Source organism: Dreissena polymorpha, chromosome 2 (genome assembly GCF_020536995.1).
Source record: "Dreissena polymorpha isolate Duluth1 chromosome 2, UMN_Dpol_1.0, whole genome shotgun sequence".
Taxonomy (NCBI): domain Eukaryota; kingdom Metazoa; phylum Mollusca; class Bivalvia; order Myida; family Dreissenidae; genus Dreissena; species Dreissena polymorpha.
In genome coordinates this window covers 121,556,307-121,578,053 of record NC_068356.1, presented here as the reverse complement: position 1 = coordinate 121,578,053, position 21,747 = coordinate 121,556,307, and the positions used below count along the sequence as shown (strand labels likewise).

The window sequence follows — 21,747 nt, the reverse complement described above, 5'->3', positions numbered from 1 at the left end:
TATTTCGGGTCACCGTGACCTTGACCTTTGACCTAGTGACCTCAAAATCAATAGGGGTCATCTGCGAGTCATGATTAATCTACCCATGAAGTTTCATGATCCTAGGCATAACCGTTCTTGAGTTATCATCCGAAAATCATTTTACTATTTCGGGTCACCGTGACTTTGACCTTTGACCTAGTGACCTCAAAATCAATAGCAGTCATCTGCGAGTCAAGATCAATCTTCCCATGATGTTTCATGATCCTAGGCATATGCATTCTTGAGTTATCATCCAAAAACCATTTTACTATTTTGGGTCACCGTGACCTTGACCTTTGACCTTGTGACCACAAAATCAATAGGGGTCATCTGCGAGTCATGATCAATCTACCTATGAAGTTTCATGATCCTAGGCATATGCGTTCTTGATTTATCATCCGAAAACCATTTTACTATTTCGGGTCACCGTGACCTTGACCTTTGACCTAGTGACCTCAAAATCAATAGGGGTTATCTGCGAGTCATGATCTATCTAACGATGAAGTTTCATGATCCTAGGCGTATGCATTCTTGAGTTATCATCCGGAAACCATTTTACTATTTCGGGTCACCCTGACCTTGACCTTTGACCTAGTGACCTCAAAATCAATAGGGGTCATCTGCGAGTCATGATCAATCTACCTATGAAGTTTCATGATCCTAGGCGTATGCGTTCTGGAGTTATCATCTGGAAACCATTTTACTATTTCAGGTCACCGTGACCTTGAGCTTTGACCAAGTGACCTCAAAATCAATAGGGGTCATCTGCGAGTAATGATCAATGTACCTTTGAAGTTTCATGATCCTAGGCCCAAGCGTTCTTGAGTTATCATCCGGAAACCACCTGGTGGACGGACCGACAGACCGACATGTGCAAAGCAAAATACCACCTCTTCTTCAAAGGGGGGCATAATAAACTCAGTCCGCAGTCAGTGATTTGAATCTGTGTTCATTAATTTCAAAGTTTAAAATACTTTTCTTTGTTTATATTGTAATAATTATAACTCGTTTATTGTGATATACAAAGACGGAAACCAATTCAACACTTAATGTCACAGTGACCTTGACCTTTGATCTAGTGACCCTTATTTCAATAAGGGTCATCTTCTGTCCAAAGCCAATTTACAAGTGAAGTATCAAGTAAATCGGTCAACGCGTTAATGCTCCGAAACGATTTTCACACTTATTGTGACAGTGACCATAACTTTTGAACTAGTGACCCCAATTTCAATAGGGGTCATCTACTGTCCAAGGCAAATGCATATGGGAAGTATCCAACCATCAGTGCCTACCTTCACAAGTTATTGATCAGAAACAATTTTCACTTTTACTATGACAGTGACCTTGACCTATTGACCCAAAGTTCAATAGGTGTCATCTACTGGCTAAGGTCAATGCACATGGGAGGTATAAAGCCAATTGGTCAATCCGTTCACCAGTTATTGATCAGATACGAACTGGTCTACTAACAGACCAACAGACCGACCGACGGACTGACATCCAGCAAAACAATATACACCCTCTTCTTCGAAAGGGGGCATGATAAATATTGGAAATTGCTTGAATTAAAGAATTATAAAGGACCATTAATATTTTATTCTTTTTTTAAAAGCATTGTGGTTAGTGTGTATTAAATATCAACTTAATATAAAACACTGTTAGCTTCTAGTGATGGCATTCATAAATTTATACGGAAATGAACAATATGACAAACCCTACAATATCAGCCACATCATGAAAAAATGGGTCTTATGACATATGAGACCAGTGTAGCTCCAGACAAGCATGTGCATCCACAAAGTGTGTTCAGGAGCTAAAATCAGCTAATGAGAGCATAAAGCTCTGTGTGCTTTATAGCAGACAGCATTGCTCACGACCAGACTGTGTAATTGTGCAGGCTTGTCTGGAGCTAGGCTGCCCGCACATGGCATAAGATCCATTTTCGCATGACACCGGTCCTATTAAGAGTTCACCTACCTGTCCCAGTGATGTACCTTGATGTCAACCAGATGGTCTATCAGGTCAGTTGTGTAGTTGGAGAACTGAGCAATGTACATACTGAAACACACACAGTCATACATGTTAACAGCAAAATCATCAGTATTTGAACGGAATAAAATGTCGACAAGTAAAAGATCTTACTTTTAATGAAATAAAATGTATTTTTTATTTATACATGCATTTCAAATAATACTACAATTAATTATTTAAGTTAAACATAGAAGTTTTCCCTTATTCGCACCTGAGCTCCAAATAGCAGTGGGTCCTGTTGCCGACAGCAAAATAGTCAGCCATTGTCAGGATGTCAATACCCTGGGGAAATGTGCCCTGCAAACAGATCATACATGACCATCATACATTTGAGCTGGTACTTTACACACTTAAATTAAGTTTTTAAAAGATACTAGCTTCCTTAACTTGTATTGTTATCTTATCGTGCAAGTAATCACAACCTTTAATGTGACAGAACATGACTTTTCTCCAAAACACAGCTGTAGTTTCACCCCAATTGATTACATCAACTAGGCAATAAACAACTTAAAATATGTAATCCTAATCACAAGTCAAAATCCATTTAGATATCATATCAGATATAGATATTGCACAATAAAATCATGCATATATATTACTTTTAGAGTGTTTAGGACTTTAAATAAATACGTAGTCTGTTACGTTTCCAACAACATAGCTAGTAGACCTTAAACCTATAGGAGGCAAGTCTTAGGTACACCAGGCTTACTTCATCTGCATAAAGAGTTTTCTCAGATTCATCTTAACAGACCAATCTAGGACAACAGTGTGAATTGAGCCCAGTCTTCCCACAATACACCTATTATTCTATTTCCCACAAAACACCTCTTATTCTATTTCCCACAAAACACCTCTTATCCTATTTCTCACAATACACCTCATATTCTATTTCCCACAATACATCTCTAATTCTATTTCCCACAATACACCTATTATTCTATTTCCCACAATACACCTCTTATTCTATTTCTCACAATACACCTCTTATTCTATTTCCCACAATACACCTCTTATTCTATTTCCCACAATACACATCTTATTCTATTTCCCACAATACACCTCTTATTCTATTCCAGGGCACACTGAATGTCAGGTATGGAAACACTTATTCTATTTCCCACAATACATCTGTTATTCTATTCCAGGACACATAGATGTCAGGTATGGAAGCACTGACCTGTCTGCCCACGTTCTCTTGGAAGGCAGCTGAGGCAGCCCTTCTTACATTCACCTCTCGGTCGAAAATGGAAGCTATCACTAATGAGCTGAAAAACAATGTTACAGCCATTAAAAGAATATTTAACTGTAAATAGGGAGATGAAAAATTGAATAGCTTGTTGAAAATGTTCATTCTTTCAAGAAGATAATGACTTTACTTCACTGATTCAAGTTATATAGATGACACAAGCTTACATGAAAAATACAAACATTTAGCCAATAAATCAAAGAACAGAAGCCAGTGTTATTCATCCGATTTACCATTGATGAAACAAAAGAAACCTACATAAGAAGATCAAATTTTGCTTTGATCACCTGTTCTTAACAAAAAGCATTTTTCTCAACAAATGTGAAAATGTGCTTTATTTTCAAATATAAACAAAAAACTTACTTTAGAGTTAGAAATGTAAGAAGCCAATAGCTTAATTGGCTACATGCATCATTAACAACATGTGTGTTTATCGGTGCCCACCTTGCAATATGGTTCACATATTTTGATATCTCCACTGGGTCGTAGGCGCGAGCGAAGGCCCAGCATACGTAGCAAGCTGCATCACGCACATGGGCTCCTACTGAGAAGTTACCTCGCCTTTCATCGTAGGCCAGGGCCTTCAGCACAATGGGAACCACTATGAATATGGAGATATGGATTTGAATTCTGAACTGAACATATTAGACAGATGTGATAATGGTAAATCTAGTTCTATGAAGATATTTTATAAAACTAATCCTTACGTAAACCTTGAACTAAATTTTGTGTAATAATCTCTTCCACAGTGCATTCTCAAGGCAATTATAGACATTGATTGTTTCAATAATAAAAATTTAAAATAATTATTAAAGATGTGTAAAGATTGTTGAGCCATTTATTCGTGTTAGTATGCTTGTACATTTGCAGCCCCTAAAATTAACTAATGTGTGTAAAATAACTTGTTCACCTTGACAAGAGACTCTGGGCACATTTCACTCAAGACAAGGTTAAATTCATATCAACCTGAAAACATTCATGAAAAACAAATCTGTGCCTATTTGGTCTATTTGTACTAAAGTCGAATGTCAATCGCTGTTAGATTTTGTGTATGTATAATACGGGGCCGATGACTGCCAACTGAATAGTTCAATCATCACTGACAATAACTCACCATCAGGCAGTCTGGCAGGTAACAGCAACCCCCTCCTTCCCAGCTCTGCTAGCGCCAGGCAACCTATTTGCATAAACATAGAGTAACATTTTCACTTCCATTCATTTGACAGTATGTCTAGACATTCACAAAAAGTATTTATATACTAAAATACCAGTTATCATCAGATAAACTTATATTCCTCCATTGGATGTATCCATATTATAGACAACCATAGAAAAATTTAGCATTGGTTCGTATCAGTTTAAACCTATTTTTTTTAAATCAGTTGTGTTGAAAAATCATTAAGCTATACGGTCAGCCTTGAGTCTGTTTTCCCGAGTGGTTCATTTGAAAAGATCCTGAAAACACTCCTCTGCTTAAATTAAACCCAGGATATCTGGGGGGCAAGTTGGTCCACCATATCCATAAGATCCATCATTTAACTGTAAGTCTAGAAAGTCGTACATCTTATTTTAATACTTTCCATGATCCATTTATGTCGTCAACATCAATTGAGAATTGAATAAAGGTGTTCTGGTTCCCTACCTCCATGCCAAGCCCCATCACTCTCCTGAAGAGTGAACAGTCCAAGCAGGGAGCCAACCACCTCGTCTGCTAGTTCCCTTGGCAACCGGCCTGTTATACGACCCACACTGAAATAAACAGCAGATAAACATAGATGAGGCAAACCCAGCTCCTGTCTGCTTATGGAACCACAAAACAGTGCACGATTTTTATTGCGAAGAGTGTAGATATTGACAATGCTTAATGGTATGATGCGTTTTGCATGAAACGGCCCGGGCATCAATTGGTGAGTGGTCAAGCTTTATTTGTTCAGAGCTCAAACTGCTTTAGATGCACAAACTCTACAACAATGTAAATATAATAGAGCTATTAAAACTCGTTAAAAAGTTGTTAAAATTAAGACTTAAGATATATTTTTGTATAGCATTGTCGACATATTGAAATCTTGAGATTAAAATATGAAAGATTTTCTAGATTAAATATTTAAACTTCAAATATAACTGATGTTGATTTTTTAAGATGGTTACAGCAGACCATATATATACACATATTATTCTACCCTGGTTACAGCAGATCATATATATACACAGATTATACTACCCTGGTTACAGCTGACCATATATATACACAGATTATCCTACCCTGGTTACAGCAGATCATATATATACACAGATTATCCTACCCTGGTTACAGCTGACCATATATATATATATATATATACACAGATTATCTTACCCTGGTTATAGCTGACCATATATATATACACAGATTATCCTACCCTGGTTACAGCAGACCATATATATACACAGATTATCCTACCCTGGTTACAGCAGATCATATATATACACAGATTATCCTACCGTGGTAACAGCTTACCATATATATACACAGATTATCCTACCCTGGTTACAGCTGACCATATATATACACAGATTATCCTACCCTGGTTACAGCTGACCATATATATATATATATACACAGATTATCTTACCCTGGTTATAGCTGACCATATATATATACACAGATTATCCTACCCTGGTTACAGCTGACCATATATATACACAGATTATCCTACCCTGGTTACAGCTGACCATATATATATATATATACACAGATTATCTTACCCTGGTTATAGCTGACCATATATATATACACAGATTATCCTACCCTGGTTACAGCAGGCCATATATATACAAAGATTATCCTACCCTGGTTAAAGCTGACCATATATATACACAGATTGTCCTACTCCGGTTACAGCAGGCCATATATATATATATATATATATATATATATATATATATATATATATATATATATATATATATATATATATATATATATATATATACAGATTATCCTACCCTGGTTACAGCAGATCATAAATATACAGATTATCCTACCCTGGTTACAGCAGACCATATATATAAACAGATTATCCTTCCCTGGTTACAGCAGACCATATATATTCATAGATTATCCTTCCCTGGTTACAGCAGACCATATATATATACACAGATTATCCAATCCTGGTTTCAGCAGACCATATTTATACACAGATCATCCTACCCTGGTTACAGCAGACCATATATATACACAGAATTTTCCTACCCTGGTTACAGCAGACCAAATATATATATACACAGATTATCCTACCCTGGTTACAGCTGACTATATATATACATAGATTATCCTACCCTGGTTACAGCAGACCATGTATATACACAGATTATCCTACCCTGGTTACAGCTGACTACATGTATATATACATGTACATAGAATATCCCACCCTGGTTACAGCAGACCATATATATGAACAGATTATCCTACCCTGTTTACAGACCATGTGTATACTCAGATTATCCTACCCTGGTTACAGCTGACTATATTTATACATGTACATAGAATATCCTACCCTGGCTACAGCAGACCATATCTATGAACAGATTATCCTACCCTTTTGCAGCTGACCATATATATATATATACACAGATTATCCTACCCTGGTTACAGCAGACCATATATATACACAGATTATCCTACCCTGGTTACAGCTGACCATATATATACACAGATTATCCTACCCTGGTTACAGCAGATCATATATATACACAGATTATCCTACCCTTTTGCAGCTGACCATATACAGTCCAACCTGTCAATAAAGACCACTCAAGGGATTTGGTCGTTGTGGTCTTTGTTCACAGGTGGTCTTTATTTGCAGGGTTGATCGAAACTTTGCAAAATATGCTAGTAGTTTTTTAACAGGTACCTTATCTATGTATGTGCTCTATTGTTTGAATGTTTGAATACTTATGCATGTATAATGAAATAAAGGATTGAAAACACGGTTTTGTTTTACATTTGTATATTTATTACATGTTGTATTTCTATCCCCTTATGTTTTTATTATTTATTTAATTTATCATATACTGTATAAATAACTATTGACATACATGTATACGTACATGTACATGTAATTCTACAAAGAACAAAGTACAAAATACACATAACATAGCAAACATTTATACATGAAATACATGAATCACTACTACACAACCAGTAAATGCACTAAGTCATTCATGACGCGAATTCCGACTCACGCTTAGAGCATTTACTTTCACAGTTTGCGTTCGCCTCGAATTCGTCCATAATCTCATGTTTACGCTTTAAAATGCTCGTCTACAGCTGTGTCCTTTACATAACAAACTAATGACCTTAACGCGTTTTCCAACGTCAAGAACTTACGCTTGGAAGTCATGATGGTTAACTTGAACTGACAATTTACTTTTCTATAATCTATGAACGTCTTATTACGGAGAAATTTAAGAAGAGAATGACTATCAAAATGTTTGTCTTTAATAGGCATCGTAAATGATATGAAACCGTTAATTTCCTTAATGAGTTTATGAAAGCCCCAAATTTGTCTTTGATATTTTCGGCAATTAGTACATTAATCACGAATCACTTAAATACAAAGGCAAATTTTTACACTTTTGACAAACTGTCAAATGCATAAAAAAAGCAGGCGACTACCAATTAGCAATGCATGTTAAATAAACAAACAACTGCTATCGAGTGCAATAAACTGTCACTTGCCAATATCTCCATAGCGACCGACGAGTCCACTGGTAAGATGTGTATCACGTGACTACACAGCGTCCTGGCGGCCATTTTGTTTTTTGAAAGTTGCGAAATCGTTGATTTTTATGATTGCAGTGGCCGTTGTAAGCTATCAAAATGGAGTTTCAGGAATGTAAAAGGGTGGTCGTTGGTCTTTGTTCACAGGTGGGCTTTATTCGTTCGGGAGGAAATCGTTGTGGTCGTTATTGACTGTTGGTCGCTATTAACAGGCGGTCGCTCGGGCAGGTTGGACTGTATATACACAGATTATCCAACCCTGGTTACAGCAGATCATATATATACACAGATTATCTTACCCTTTTGCAGCTGACCATATATATACACAGATTATCCTACCCTGGTTACAGCTGACCATATATATACACAGATTATCCTACCCTGGTTACAGCTGACCATATATATACACAGATTATCCTACCCTTTTACAGCTGACCATATATATACACAGATTATCCTACCCTGGTTACAGCAGACCATATATATACACAGATTATCCTACCCTGGTTACAGCTGACCATATATATACACAGATTATCCTACCCTTTTGCAGCTGACCATATATATACACAGATTATCTTACCCTTTTGCAGCTGACCATATATATACACAGATTATCCTACCCTGGTTACAGCTGACTATATTTATACATGTACATAGAATATCCAACCCTGGCTACAGCAGACCATATATATGAACAGATTATCCTACCCTTTTGCAGCTGACCACATATATATATATATATACACAGATTATCTTACCCTGGTTATAGCTGACCATATATATACACACAGATTTTCCTACCCTGGTTACAGCTGACCATACATATACACAGATTATCCTACCCTGGTTACAGCAGATCATATATATACACAGATTATCCTACCCTGGTTACAGCTGACCATATATATACACAGATTATCCTACCCTGGTTACAGCAGATCATATATATACACAGATTATCCTACCCTGGTTACAGCTGACCATATATATACACAGATTATCCTACCCTGGTTACAGCAGATCATGTGTATACGCAGATTATCCTACCCTGGTTACAGCTGACCATATATATACACATATTATCCTACCCTGGTTACAGCAGATCATATATATACACAGATTATCCTACCCTGGTTACAGCTGACCATATATATACACAGATTATCCTACCCTGGTTACAGCAGATCATGTGTATACGCAGATTATCCTACCCTGGTTACAGCTGACCATATATATACACATATTATCCTACCCTGGTTACAGCAGATCATATATATACACAGATTATCCTACCCTGGTTACAGCTGACCATATATATACACAGATTATCCTACCCTGGTTACAGCAAACCATATATATGAACAGATTATCCTACCCTGGTTACAGCAGACCATATATATACACAGATTATCCTACCCTGGTTACAGCTGACTATATTTATACATGTACATAGAATATCCTACCCTGGCTACAGCAGACCATATATATACACAGATTATCCTACCCTTTTGCAGCTGACCATATATATACACAGATTATCCTACCCTTTTGCAGCTGACCATATATATACACAGATTATCCTACCCTGGTTACAGCAAACCATATATATGAACAGATTATCCTAACCTGGTTACAGCAGACCATATATATACACAGATTATCCTACCCTGGTTACAGCTGACCATATATATACACAGATATCCTACCCTGGTTACAGCTGACCATATATATGAACAGATTATCCTAACCTGGTTACAGCAGACCGTATATATACACAGATTATCCTAACCTGGTTACAGCAGACCATATATATATATACAGATTATCCTACCCTGGTTACAGCAGACCATATATATACACAGATTATCCTATCCTGGTTACAGCAGGCCATATATATACACAGATTATCCTACCCTGGTTACAGCAGACCATATATATACACAGATTATCCTAACCTGGTTACAGCAGACCATATATATATACAGATTATCCTACCCTGGTTACAGCAGACCATATATATACACAGATTATCCTATCCTGGTTACAGCTGACCATATATATACACAGATTATCCTACCCTGGTTACAGCAGACCATATATATACACAGATTATCCTACCCTTTTGCAGCTGACCATCTAACAATGGTGTCCTTGTCTCTCAGGGACATTAGAAGCAGTTCTGAAGCAGGAAGACATTGTGAAATGTTTGGAGTAAAAAAAAATTGTGAAATGTTTGGAGTAAAATAAATCTTTTTTGTTTATAAGACAAGATTGAAAGATCATTACAAAAATTATGGCAATTCATTTTATATAATTGAAAAGTAACTAGCGTGTCCCACATAACAAATTCGGGAACGTACAAATGACCTTGAGGTTTAAAAAATTGATGCAGACACCTCATCAACAGGGTGATCATTTGGATGAGCTATTTCATAATTGCCTGATAAATGATGAAGTTACAGTCAGGACTATGTTTATTATGGCCATCCATTATAAAAAAGTCCAAGTGTGAAGAACAAGTTAAAGAACAACATGCAATATTATATTGATACAAATTAATGAGCCGCTCTCTGTGAACAGGAAGTTTAATGCATGTGCGTAAAGTGTCGTCCCAGATTAGCCTGTGCAGTCCACACAGGCTTATCAGGGACGACACTTGCTGCTTAAACTGGATTTTTGTTAAGAAAAGACTCTTAAACTACATTTCATAAAAGCAGAAAGTGTCGTCCCAGATTAGCCTGTGCAGTCTGCACAGGCTAATCAGGGACAACACTTTATGCACATGCATTAAATCCCCTTTTCACAGAGCAGTACTCAAATCTTCAAGACTAAGATAGTCCTTGCTCACCAATGACGTTCTCAATGTCATCAGGTATGTCAAACTCCTCATCCTCATCGTCCTCCCCAGGTTGCTGGGGCCCAGTGGAGGACACGGCCTGTCTCTGCTGTACTGCCTCCTTGCTCAGCTGCAAGTTGTCTGCCAGGGACCGACTGCCTCGCTGGTACCTGGCCACAATATGTGAGTGGTACAATATGGGAGTGATAGTGTTCATGTGGCTCTGTTCAAGATCTTTTTTTTCCTTTTTGCTTTCACCAAAACAGTTACAAGCCGGGATCATATATTTTATTTTTTTTACATTCGCAGACCCGTTGAGTTTAAAAAAGACTTATTAAAATTACTGGTATTGTGTGTACATATCTCTTAAATTCTCCGGTCACTATTAGAATCTTGATTATTCCCTGATAATGCAATGTTTTATGAACCATTTGCACTAAAAGTGTGATCGCGGGTGGATTAGTTAAGCAAAAATGACCCTAGTTGTGTCAATCAATAATTGGAGTGTTTTTACAATCCTAATCCTATCACATATATTTCATATATTTTTAGATACACAATTTTCTAACATGCACCTTTTGCGGATAAACAATCAGAACAAAAACACATAAAGAGGCCAACAACATAACATAAACAAAACCAGTTTTAAGACTTGTTATATTGCACTGATCCACAATTAGGAAATATTCAAAGTATCTGTTCAATGTATGTACCAATATAAAACATAACTATTCACAACATTGCAATGACTCTAGAAAGAAATGACTGTCAGAAACAACATTTGCCTTGCGTCACAGCAAAAAGTTTGAACATACTGATCTTAAATTGGATTGACTAATGCATCATAGATCCAAAGCAAACACTCTGATTTTATTGGTGTGGATATTAATGATTTCTTTAAGTCAATGGCATGAACAAACAAATGTAAACAATTCGCCCACATTATGTAACATTCGCCCACAATATGTAACACATTGTATCCACATACACACCACACACCTACCTCCACTTTGCGACCCTGCTCTTCAGAAAGGTTAGGCCAATCCTTTGTGTGACCTTGACCCCACACTTGCGCAAACGATTGTTGTCACACTCTAAGAGGCTTAACTGTGTCACTGCTTCCAAAACTCTTCCAGCTGCAAGAACATGCATCTTATGAATGATTGGTTTTGAGCTCAAAGTAACCAGAGTGTGCATTTGTTCAACTAACATACTAACATATATGTTGCAGTCTTCTGATAGATATCGGCTTGTCTTGCAAGTAAAAGCTAAGTTCTGGAGCTCCACCGTTAACACACTCTAAATCATCTAACTATACACTTAGATTTTAAGATTACAGCAACCAAAAGATTACACTAACATATGCAATCATAATATTAACAATTGCATTCACAATTATTTTTTATTAGGTCTTGTCAGCCAAAAGGTCAATAAATGGAAAAGTACAGAAATACACAATTTACAAATGTACATGTACTTTTTTTAACACCATTCATTTACATACCATGTTGTAAGAGATCTTCCCTTTTCCCATGTTTAAACAACAGACCCAATGTTGTCAATACACCGGTCAGACTGATGGCACCCTGTAAAGTGGTGTCTGAAATATACAGAATTCATACATACCATGATATTTGGCAAATATCAGTGACTTTTGCAATGTGCAGATTGTCATAAAAAAGATGACAAATCACAAATGGTTCATTGGGACAGATTTACTTGTGGAAATATCAAATATCAAATTAAAAAATATAAGGAAAATATCCTTAAATAACAAAGCAGTGTTTTTTTTTCATTCAAAATCGGGTCCGGTAACCAAGCTAAAAATTCCCAATGCAAAAAAAAAAAAAAAAAAATTATCAATATTTTGTTCATCTCCCATCCATATAAGATCAACCTTAGTAAATATAATACTGGGCACACTTGTATCCTCAATTTTAAAGCATTTGTTAGAAAACAACAACAACAATTTCCAAATTTTAGTCAAAACGCCACAAATTTTCCCAATCCAAAGGGACCCGGCCCTATTCCCAAAAAAAAAAAAAACCCACTGCAATGTCCATTGAAGCACAAAAAAATACTATGCTATCAAGAGAAATTATTTTATTATGTTGCCACTCATATGTGATGTTGACCTTACTGTTTTAAATTTACATGAACAGTCAAAGTAAATATTAATACAAACCTTAGTTCTCTAACTTAAAAACAAACTCTTTTTTCCAGATATGCATCACAAATACAATGTAAGAGCTTTTATTCAACAAGTATGCGTTGTTTAGGTCCAAAGCATTCAAATATTTTATTATATACCTGTTTAATGCTTTTAACAAAATACAGGTTGTATCAATCGTTGAAATAAAAAATCCCGTATTATGCTACTTGCTGTTTCCAATTCCGTATTACCATACTAGCCGGACTACTTCGACCCATTTAATGACATAACATTACATGCACCGAAAATAGAAATATTTTATATTAAAAAATATATTTCGTAGTACATCGTGTGACGTCATTTCTGTGACAAAACACAATAGTTTTATCTAAACAATGTAAGGACATGTCGGACATGGTGTTTTTAAGCAGTAAACTATGTGTTAAAAACGTATTTTGGAGTGTGTGTTTATCATGCATAAATGTATATTTCGATAGGAACACAATAAAAAAGTGTGGTTTAAACTAAGTTTCGATAAAGACATGGAAGATAGAAGTGGAAGTGCATATCGTTAAAACGTTTTTGTTATAAACATCGGATTAAAGTTGTCAACTTAATTGTTATAAAAATTGGATTAACGATGGCATTAAGGTAAGCGTGTCGGAAACCTGTGTTTTCCCGGTTCGAATGTTTACACGTTAATTTACATAAACTGTATTCATACGCTTCTTAAATAGACTATGGCGTACCATTTTAATAATTGTTTTGTCAGTTTTGTTAAAGTAAAAAATACATTTTTTAACTGTTTTCGTTAGTTGTTGTATATAATAAAAGGAATATTACGCTAGTCAATTGTTCCAAGAGTTTGTATCACTCTCGTGGCTTGTGCTATTTTGCATCACACTCGAGGATCCGCCTCTCATGTGATACGTCATCACACAAGCCACTCGAGTGATACAAACTCTTGGAACAATTGACTAGCGTAATATTCTGTATGTATGATTCAGTTTGGTAAAGATGGATACAAGCTGCATGGGTTGAGAATTATGTACCCTATTCAAAAAGCAAAAGGCCATAATGGTGTATTTGTTGAATCATAGCATATTTATTCAACTTGGCTGCAATAATATTATGCCCACAAACGTTTTGTAAAGGTCTAAAAAAAGTGATAAGGTGGAAAAAAATGTTATCAACCAACAGACTTTTTTTAAATTTACATACCAAACTACGGAGCCAATTTTGATGGTAGCAAAGTGAGTGTTACTGTAACATCAAAATGGGCATACACATTAATGAAAATATGAGCATAAACTATAATTTCAAAATGAACCAACACTTCAACAGCCAAACAAATTAACACTATAATTGCAAAATGAGTGTAAACTATATTTGCAAAATGAGTGTTGACTGTCATAGCAAATGAGAGTACACTATAATGACAGAATGAGAGCACAATAAAGATAAACAAGATTATTGCCAAACAATATATGTCTCCTACATGCTCTACCATTGTCAGAATTAAAAAAATAAATAATTGTTGCCATAGCAACCAGAATTTTGACGTAGGAAATGACGTGCATAATGTCCATATTGCAATCTATCCATGTTTCAAGTTTCATGAAAAAATATGAAGAACTTTTAAAATTATCACAGGATCCAGAAAAGTGTGCAGGATCCACCATTTTCAGCAGTATTTCTAGTCTATTTGTTGCCATAGCAACCAGAATTCTTGACGTAGGAACAAAATGAAATGACGTGCATAATCTCCATACTGCCATCTGTCCATGTTTCAAGTTTCATGAAAAAATATGAAGAACTTTTAAAGTTATCGCAGGATCCAGAAAAGTGTGACAGACTGACGGATACACAGAGCGCAAACCATAAGTCCCCTCCGTTGAAACCGGTAGGGGACAAAAAACTTACACTCAGCTTTGGCGACGTATTCCATGGCCCAATCTAGGAACTCAGGCAGTTTCCTCTTCTTGACGTCAGGTCGGGTCATGAACCGGGACAACAGGTAGGCGGCAGCATCTCTGGACTTCTCCACCACGAGCAGGTAGCGCTGGAGGTAGACATGGTCAGAGCAATGTAGCAACAATGTGTCACTCTTTAAACAATTATGGTCAAGATTTAGAGGAATGAGAATGACTATACAAGCCTATTAAAAGATTGTTGTAACTTTATAAATAATATAAAATTATCCGTAGTTTAAAATACAAAATGCAAAAAATTCAAATGATTCATTTTTTTTTCTTTTTCTTAGAAACCATGGAATTAAATAAAATATTTTTTCCAAATTGAAACAAAACAATAGCACTAGTAACCATGGCAGCGTTATAGATCCTGTCCATGATGGGCAGTTTGTGATCGCCGCTGTCCTGGGGCGCGTTACTGTCCAGCCGTGACAGGTCAAACGGGATCATGCATGCCATGGACATCCACAGCAGTAGCATGTAGCGCGTCTCTGCAGCCTGATGAAGGGAACATGATGGGATGTGGCTATTTACATGTAAGAGCCCTATACACTAGTAAGAGTGTGGAATGGGGATTTGAAAAAAACTAGATCTAATTTCATTCCCCTCTTCAAATCTGTACAACTCTTACAATCTCACACAGTTGAACAGTGTTTGTGATATTTCATTTTCCAATAAATGGACTGCAAACAACCAAATCGACTTTAAAGAGGATGAATATCCAGTATTGAAAATTTTCCAGCAAGCCTGAATTTTTATTTGTACTTACCAATAAAAAGTTACAAGCTCTCCTATATGAAACAGGGTCTGCAGGTTTGTGCTTTGCAGGCGTGTACTAATTTCGATCAACGATTCTCATGTAGGTAAAGTAATACATTCAACATCTTATTATAACAAATGATTTCATTTGACTGTTAACATTGCATTCTGCTAGGATAATCTGCCATGGTGATCCCCTGTTCATACCCAATGAACCCTTTACATGCACAACATTCATCTTTTGAAAGCTCTGCACAAATTTGAACAGTGGAAATAACTAACAAAGGCCAAAAGATTTCAGAATAGAAAATTATTGTAAATGATCTTATGAACTTAACCAAAGAAAAACAAGCTAAAATGCATTCCCTATAACAAACAAATACTAACCTCAAAGTCAGTGGGGTCCTGTTTTGTGATCAGGGCAAGAACAGGTTCCACGTCCACAACTTCATGTGGAAAGAGACGTACCACCACCTTGGCACCCCGCATCTGGAGTCAATATTTGAAAGTGAAACATTTTTTAAGGATCATGGTTTTAAGAAGATCTCTTCTAACATTTTTTTTGTTAGCAACTTAAAATACACTTAAATGTGCAATTAAATTAAATTTTAATGTTCATAACTGAATAAAACAAGAGATTGCCAAGCAATATTGTCCCCTACCGGTGAAACTCCACCATTGTCAGAATTTTATTTTATTTTTTACATATTTGTTGCCATAGCAACCAGATTTCTTGGCGTAGGAACAAAATGAAATGACGTGCATAATCTCCATATTGCCATCTATCTATGTTTCAAGTTAAATAAAAAAATATGAAGAACTTTTCAAGTTATCGCAGGATCCAGAAAAGTGTGACAGACATACTGACTGACAGACTGAGTGCAAACCATAAGTCCCCTCCGGTTTCACCGGAAGGGGAAAAAAACAGAAGACATTCTACATGTACAGCTCAAAATCATATAGGCTGTAAATGGTTGATCAGTATAACTAAGATACACTTTCATAAACATAGACAAAATGTTCATATTCAATTGTTCCATACAGATCGCATGAAAATTCTGAAACAAAAGTGGTTTATAATTGTAATATAGACGAAGTACAAGATTCAAAACAGCTTGACTTACATAAATTGGGCTTTATACGGAGTATGGAATTAACATAACTAATAGCTCATTGTTAGCACATATGTGAAAGATGCTATAATTTGACCTTGGTTATGAGGTAGAGCATCTTAAAAGCAAGATTTTGTAAAGCTGGTGGCGTGTTCACATTTCGCCCAATTGTCAGCAACTGGTTCATAAGGGACTCTGAAACAAAAGCATGACAGTATATTTTGTGATTTTAGCTCTAACAACATTTGCACTACAACAGCAGGCTTATAACAAGATGTGTTTGTGAAACACAATGTCCCCCTAAATGACGTTTGAACTTTAAGGATGACCTTTACCTTGACCCTTCACCACTCAAAATGTGCAGCTCCATGAGATACACATGCATGTCAAATATAAAATTGCTTGCTTCAATATTGCAGAAGTTACATTACATGAGCAATTTTGACCCATATATTTGACCTAGAAGGATGACCTTGACCTTGACCTTTCACCACTCAAAATGTGCAGCTCCATGAGATACACATGCATGCCAAATATCAAGTTGCTATCTTCAATATTGCAAAAGTATTCATAAAATAAGCGATTTGGGCCACATATATTTGACCTCTGACCTTGAAGGATGACCTTGACCTTTTACCACTCAAAATGTGCAGCTCCATAAGTTACACATGCATGCCCAATATCAAATTGCTATCTTCAATATTGCAAAAGTATTCATAAAATAAGCGATTTGGGCCACATATATTTGACCACTGACCTTGAAGGATGACCTTGACCTTTCACCACTCAAAATGTGCAGCTCCATGAGATACACATGCATGCCAAATATCAAGTTGCTACATGTATCTTCAATATTGCAAAAGTATTCATAAAATGAGCGATTTTGGCCACATATATTTGACCTCTGACCTTGAAGGATGACCTTGACCTATCACCACTCAAAATGTGCAGCTCCATGAGATACACATGCATGCCAAATATCAAGTTGCTATATTCAATATAGCAAAAGTTATTGCAAAATGTTAAAGTTGGCACAAACCAACCAACAGACCAACCAACAGACAGGGCAAAAACAATGTCCCCCACTACTATATTGGGGGCATAAAAACAAGCAAATTCATTGAATTGATATCCCCCGCCAATATATTCTGGACAAAAAAGTGTTATAATTGACACTCAAAAAAGCATTTTTTCAAGATACAAAGGGCCATAACTCCGTTACTAACAGATGGTGTACAATGCCACTTGGCATGCATCATCCTCTTATCAATATATATACTCATACCAAGTTTTAATGAAATCCGCCAAAGCACTTCCAAGATATGACTCCGGACACAAAAGTGCCGGACGGACGTACGGACAAGGCCAAAACAATATCCCTCCGCCTATGGCCGGGGATACTAAACACTCAGTAGTTCTGACATGCTGGAAGCCTGGTCATTATCAAGAACATCTCAGTGAACTGATAATACCAATAAGTTCATGTTTTCACAATCAGGAAATCGATTTTGCGCATTTGTAATTATTAAATGTAACTGCGTTTCATGCATAAATCATTCTTTTTTTCAGAGGATTTTGAATGGTTGCAGAACAAAAATGGCAAACTTTACATCCGCTAAAAATTACCAAATATATGAAAGCTATTTTTATGACTGTATTGCTATACCAACTGTCACTGACAGTAAACAAGTCAGTATTCACTGCTAAGTATCAACAACTAAGTACATATATAAACACCATCAGGGTTTTTACCTCCACTTAGCAAATGTCCTAATTAGAAATTTCAGAATTTTACGTTCTGAAACTCTCCAATTCGGAAAATCATTTAATTGTGTAAATGACTAAATTGGAAAACAATAATGTAATTATTTGTATAAACCATTAAATAATGCTTTTAATTGGCTAAATAGTCACAATTTACATGTTTATATAAATAAATGAAAACACTGTCAGCATTCATTGTCACATATGGATCGATTTAATTAGAAGATTTAGAAAGATGCTACGTGTATCATTCTGAAAACTGTAAAAAAAGATGTAAACTTAACTATTAATCTATCAACTCATTCATCACTTAAAAATACAACTTGTAATAACCATCTCATCATATATATAATCGCATTAAAACAATGTTATCATATATAATAGAATAAAATCAACCATTTAGTCATCAATAACAACACCCATTGCAGCTGAGCAGTAAAAGCATGAAATAATTAATTAACTCATACTTCAACACTGCAAGTCATTAGTAAACCATAGCAGGGTCGTCAGTTGAAATAAGCTGCGGATGTCAATGGCAGGTTGGGGCTATTTAATGATTTTATGGGAGTTTTAAACTGTGGTAAATTGTCACACCAATCCATCAATAAAACTGTACCTTTAGAATTCAAGCAATACTGGTAGATCATTATTGAATAAAGATTAATGTACACATGAACAACAAAATCAAAATTAGGTTAACCCTTTCAGTGCGGGAACCAAATTTTAAAGGCCTTTGCAAACAGTTTGGATCCAGATGAGACGCCACAGAACGTGGCGTCTCATCAGGATCCAAACTGTTTGCTATTCTGATAGTATTCTTTGAAAAAAATCGAAGAAAATGCAAATTTTAGAAATTCAGCAGACAACATTTTTGCAGACGACAAATTTCCCAGCATGCAAAGGGTTAAGGAATGAGGCTGATATTTGCACCAGCAAGAAAACAAAAATGCCCTGACAATTGATGAATAGCTCAAGATAATAATAAAAAAAGTTTATATCTTTTGGTAATTTGTAAAGCTCAGGATAACAATACAAAAAAGTTTATATCTTTAGGTAATTTGTAAACATTCTTAAATGAACTTGCTTTTAAATATGCTACAAGCACAAAATACAATAAACATCAAATATATGTTGTATGAAACCTGACTTTACGACAGACACATGAGCATCACTGTATTCACAGCAGTCTTACCTAGATGTGGATCGATACAACAGACACATGAGCATCACTGTATTCACAGCAGTCTTACCTAGATGTGGATCGATACAACAGACACATGAGCATCACTGTATTCACAGCAGTCTTACCTAGATGTGGATCGATACAACAGACACATGAGCATCACTGTATTCACAGCAGTCTTACCTAGATGTGGATCGATACAACAGACACATGAGCATCACTGTATTCACAGCAGTCTTACCTAGATGTGGATCGATACAACAGACACATGAGCATCACTGTATTCACAGCAGTCTTACCTAGATGTGGATCGATACAACAGACACATGAGCATCACTGTATTCACAGCAGTCTTACCTAGATGTGGATCGATACAACAGACACATGAGCATCACTGTATTCACAGCAGTCTTACCTAGATGTGGATCGATACAACAGACACATGAGCATCACTGTATTCACAGCAGTCTTACCTAGATGTGGATCGATACAACAGACACATGAGCATCACTGTATTCACAGCAGTCTTACCTAGATGTGGATCGATACAACAGACACATGAGCATCACTGTATTCACAGCAGTCTTACCTAGATGTGGATCGATAAGATGGGGCTGTTCTTGATATTGATCAACTATGACTGAAAGAGCAATTGAAGAAAATATACAATATTTTGTAATACAGTAACTATGTCTTAACTGTAAAAACAATAACACTAACAACAATTTGAAATAATGAGAAATTCGTGAAGAGAAGAATCCATGATATATTTTGTTAAACTTTTAATTTCTGTTGAGTCGACAAATGTGAATTTAGCAAAATAATATTGAACACCACAACGTTTTATATGAGCCAAATTGGCAGGGTCAGATCGGTAAATACTAATAATAATGACAGGAAATTAGATTTACAATTATATGTCTTTAGAAAGGTTTCAGTCTGTTTTCAAATCTTCTGGATAATATTGATTTACATAAACTCATTACATTTTAATCGTCATAATCTTATCATTTTTACAAAATATGTTCCGTTTGACCTTCAAGTGAAACTATGACCTTCAGGTCTATTGCCATCTAAACATTGCTTCAATGAGATTAACAATTGTTACATTTGAAGCCAGTTTCATGAAAATCCTCTACACAGTATGGGAGATATACATTGAACATTTTAAAACAGGCTAGAACATTAAATCTTAGAGTATTGCATAGACCTTGAGTTGGCGTGATATGCTGATGTCTTGTTTTCATTGTCTCAAAGAGCGAACCATTTAAGCCAAATTTCATGAAAATCCTTCAAAGAGAAAGGATACTTTAGCTTAAGAAATGCCAGAAAACATGTTTCATAGTATTGACTAGACCTGAAAAAAATTTATGACAGCGTATCAAAGTCTACCTGAGCTGTAACATATTATGTCTTGCTTAAGATCCATGATATAGCATTTTATGATTGAAATCACTGCTTTTATGTATAAATAAAGGCAGTATCCCCTCTTTTGTCTGCCGACCAAACTATCTTTGATGCTTCTTTGGTAACTAGAATGTTGATTTTACTATAGCGTAAGAATATAATATTTTCTCTGTCCTATTTTCATTTGTGTATGAATAAGTATTATAGTTATTACGATAGTATAGTCTGTTTTAACATTTTCATCAGAAATGCTGTTTATTCCGTAAGTGAACATATTTTTGAGAAAAAAAGTTGTATTCTAATATACTCCCGTTTTTTGGTCCTGGTGAAATGAAAATATTAGCATTTCATTGTATATTAAATAAGCGGATCAAATAATCAGAATATATTATGGAGATGCAGACTCTTTTGGTCAGGACCAAATAACGGGAGTATATTATTTAATGAGCGTGATGCTTTTACATGCAACATTTATTTTATCAAGCAAGGAGAGGACCT

At 35.8% G+C, this 21,747-nt stretch overlaps 1 protein-coding gene across 1 annotated transcript in view; it reads right to left on the bottom strand.

Moving 5' to 3' along the window:
• The window catches only part of LOC127868792 (tubulin-specific chaperone D-like), a 62,286-nt gene that overhangs the window by 36,999 nt on the left and 3,540 nt on the right, over positions 1-21,747 (bottom strand). Inside the window, exons 2-16 of the mRNA XM_052410871.1 lie at positions 20,432-20,482; positions 16,993-17,090; positions 16,171-16,272; positions 15,376-15,522; positions 14,975-15,113; positions 12,404-12,499; positions 11,903-12,035; positions 10,912-11,069; positions 10,182-10,242; positions 4,941-5,047; positions 4,413-4,475; positions 3,743-3,899; positions 3,230-3,317; positions 2,264-2,349; positions 1,999-2,079 (exon numbers count right to left, since the gene is read on the bottom strand). Coding sequence (XP_052266831.1) covers positions 1,999-2,079; positions 2,264-2,349; positions 3,230-3,317; positions 3,743-3,899; positions 4,413-4,475; positions 4,941-5,047; positions 10,182-10,242; positions 10,912-11,069; positions 11,903-12,035; positions 12,404-12,499; positions 14,975-15,113; positions 15,376-15,522; positions 16,171-16,272; positions 16,993-17,090; positions 20,432-20,482 — 1,567 coding nt within the window. The remainder of the gene's footprint in view (positions 1-1,998; positions 2,080-2,263; positions 2,350-3,229; positions 3,318-3,742; positions 3,900-4,412; positions 4,476-4,940; positions 5,048-10,181; positions 10,243-10,911; positions 11,070-11,902; positions 12,036-12,403; positions 12,500-14,974; positions 15,114-15,375; positions 15,523-16,170; positions 16,273-16,992; positions 17,091-20,431; positions 20,483-21,747) is intronic.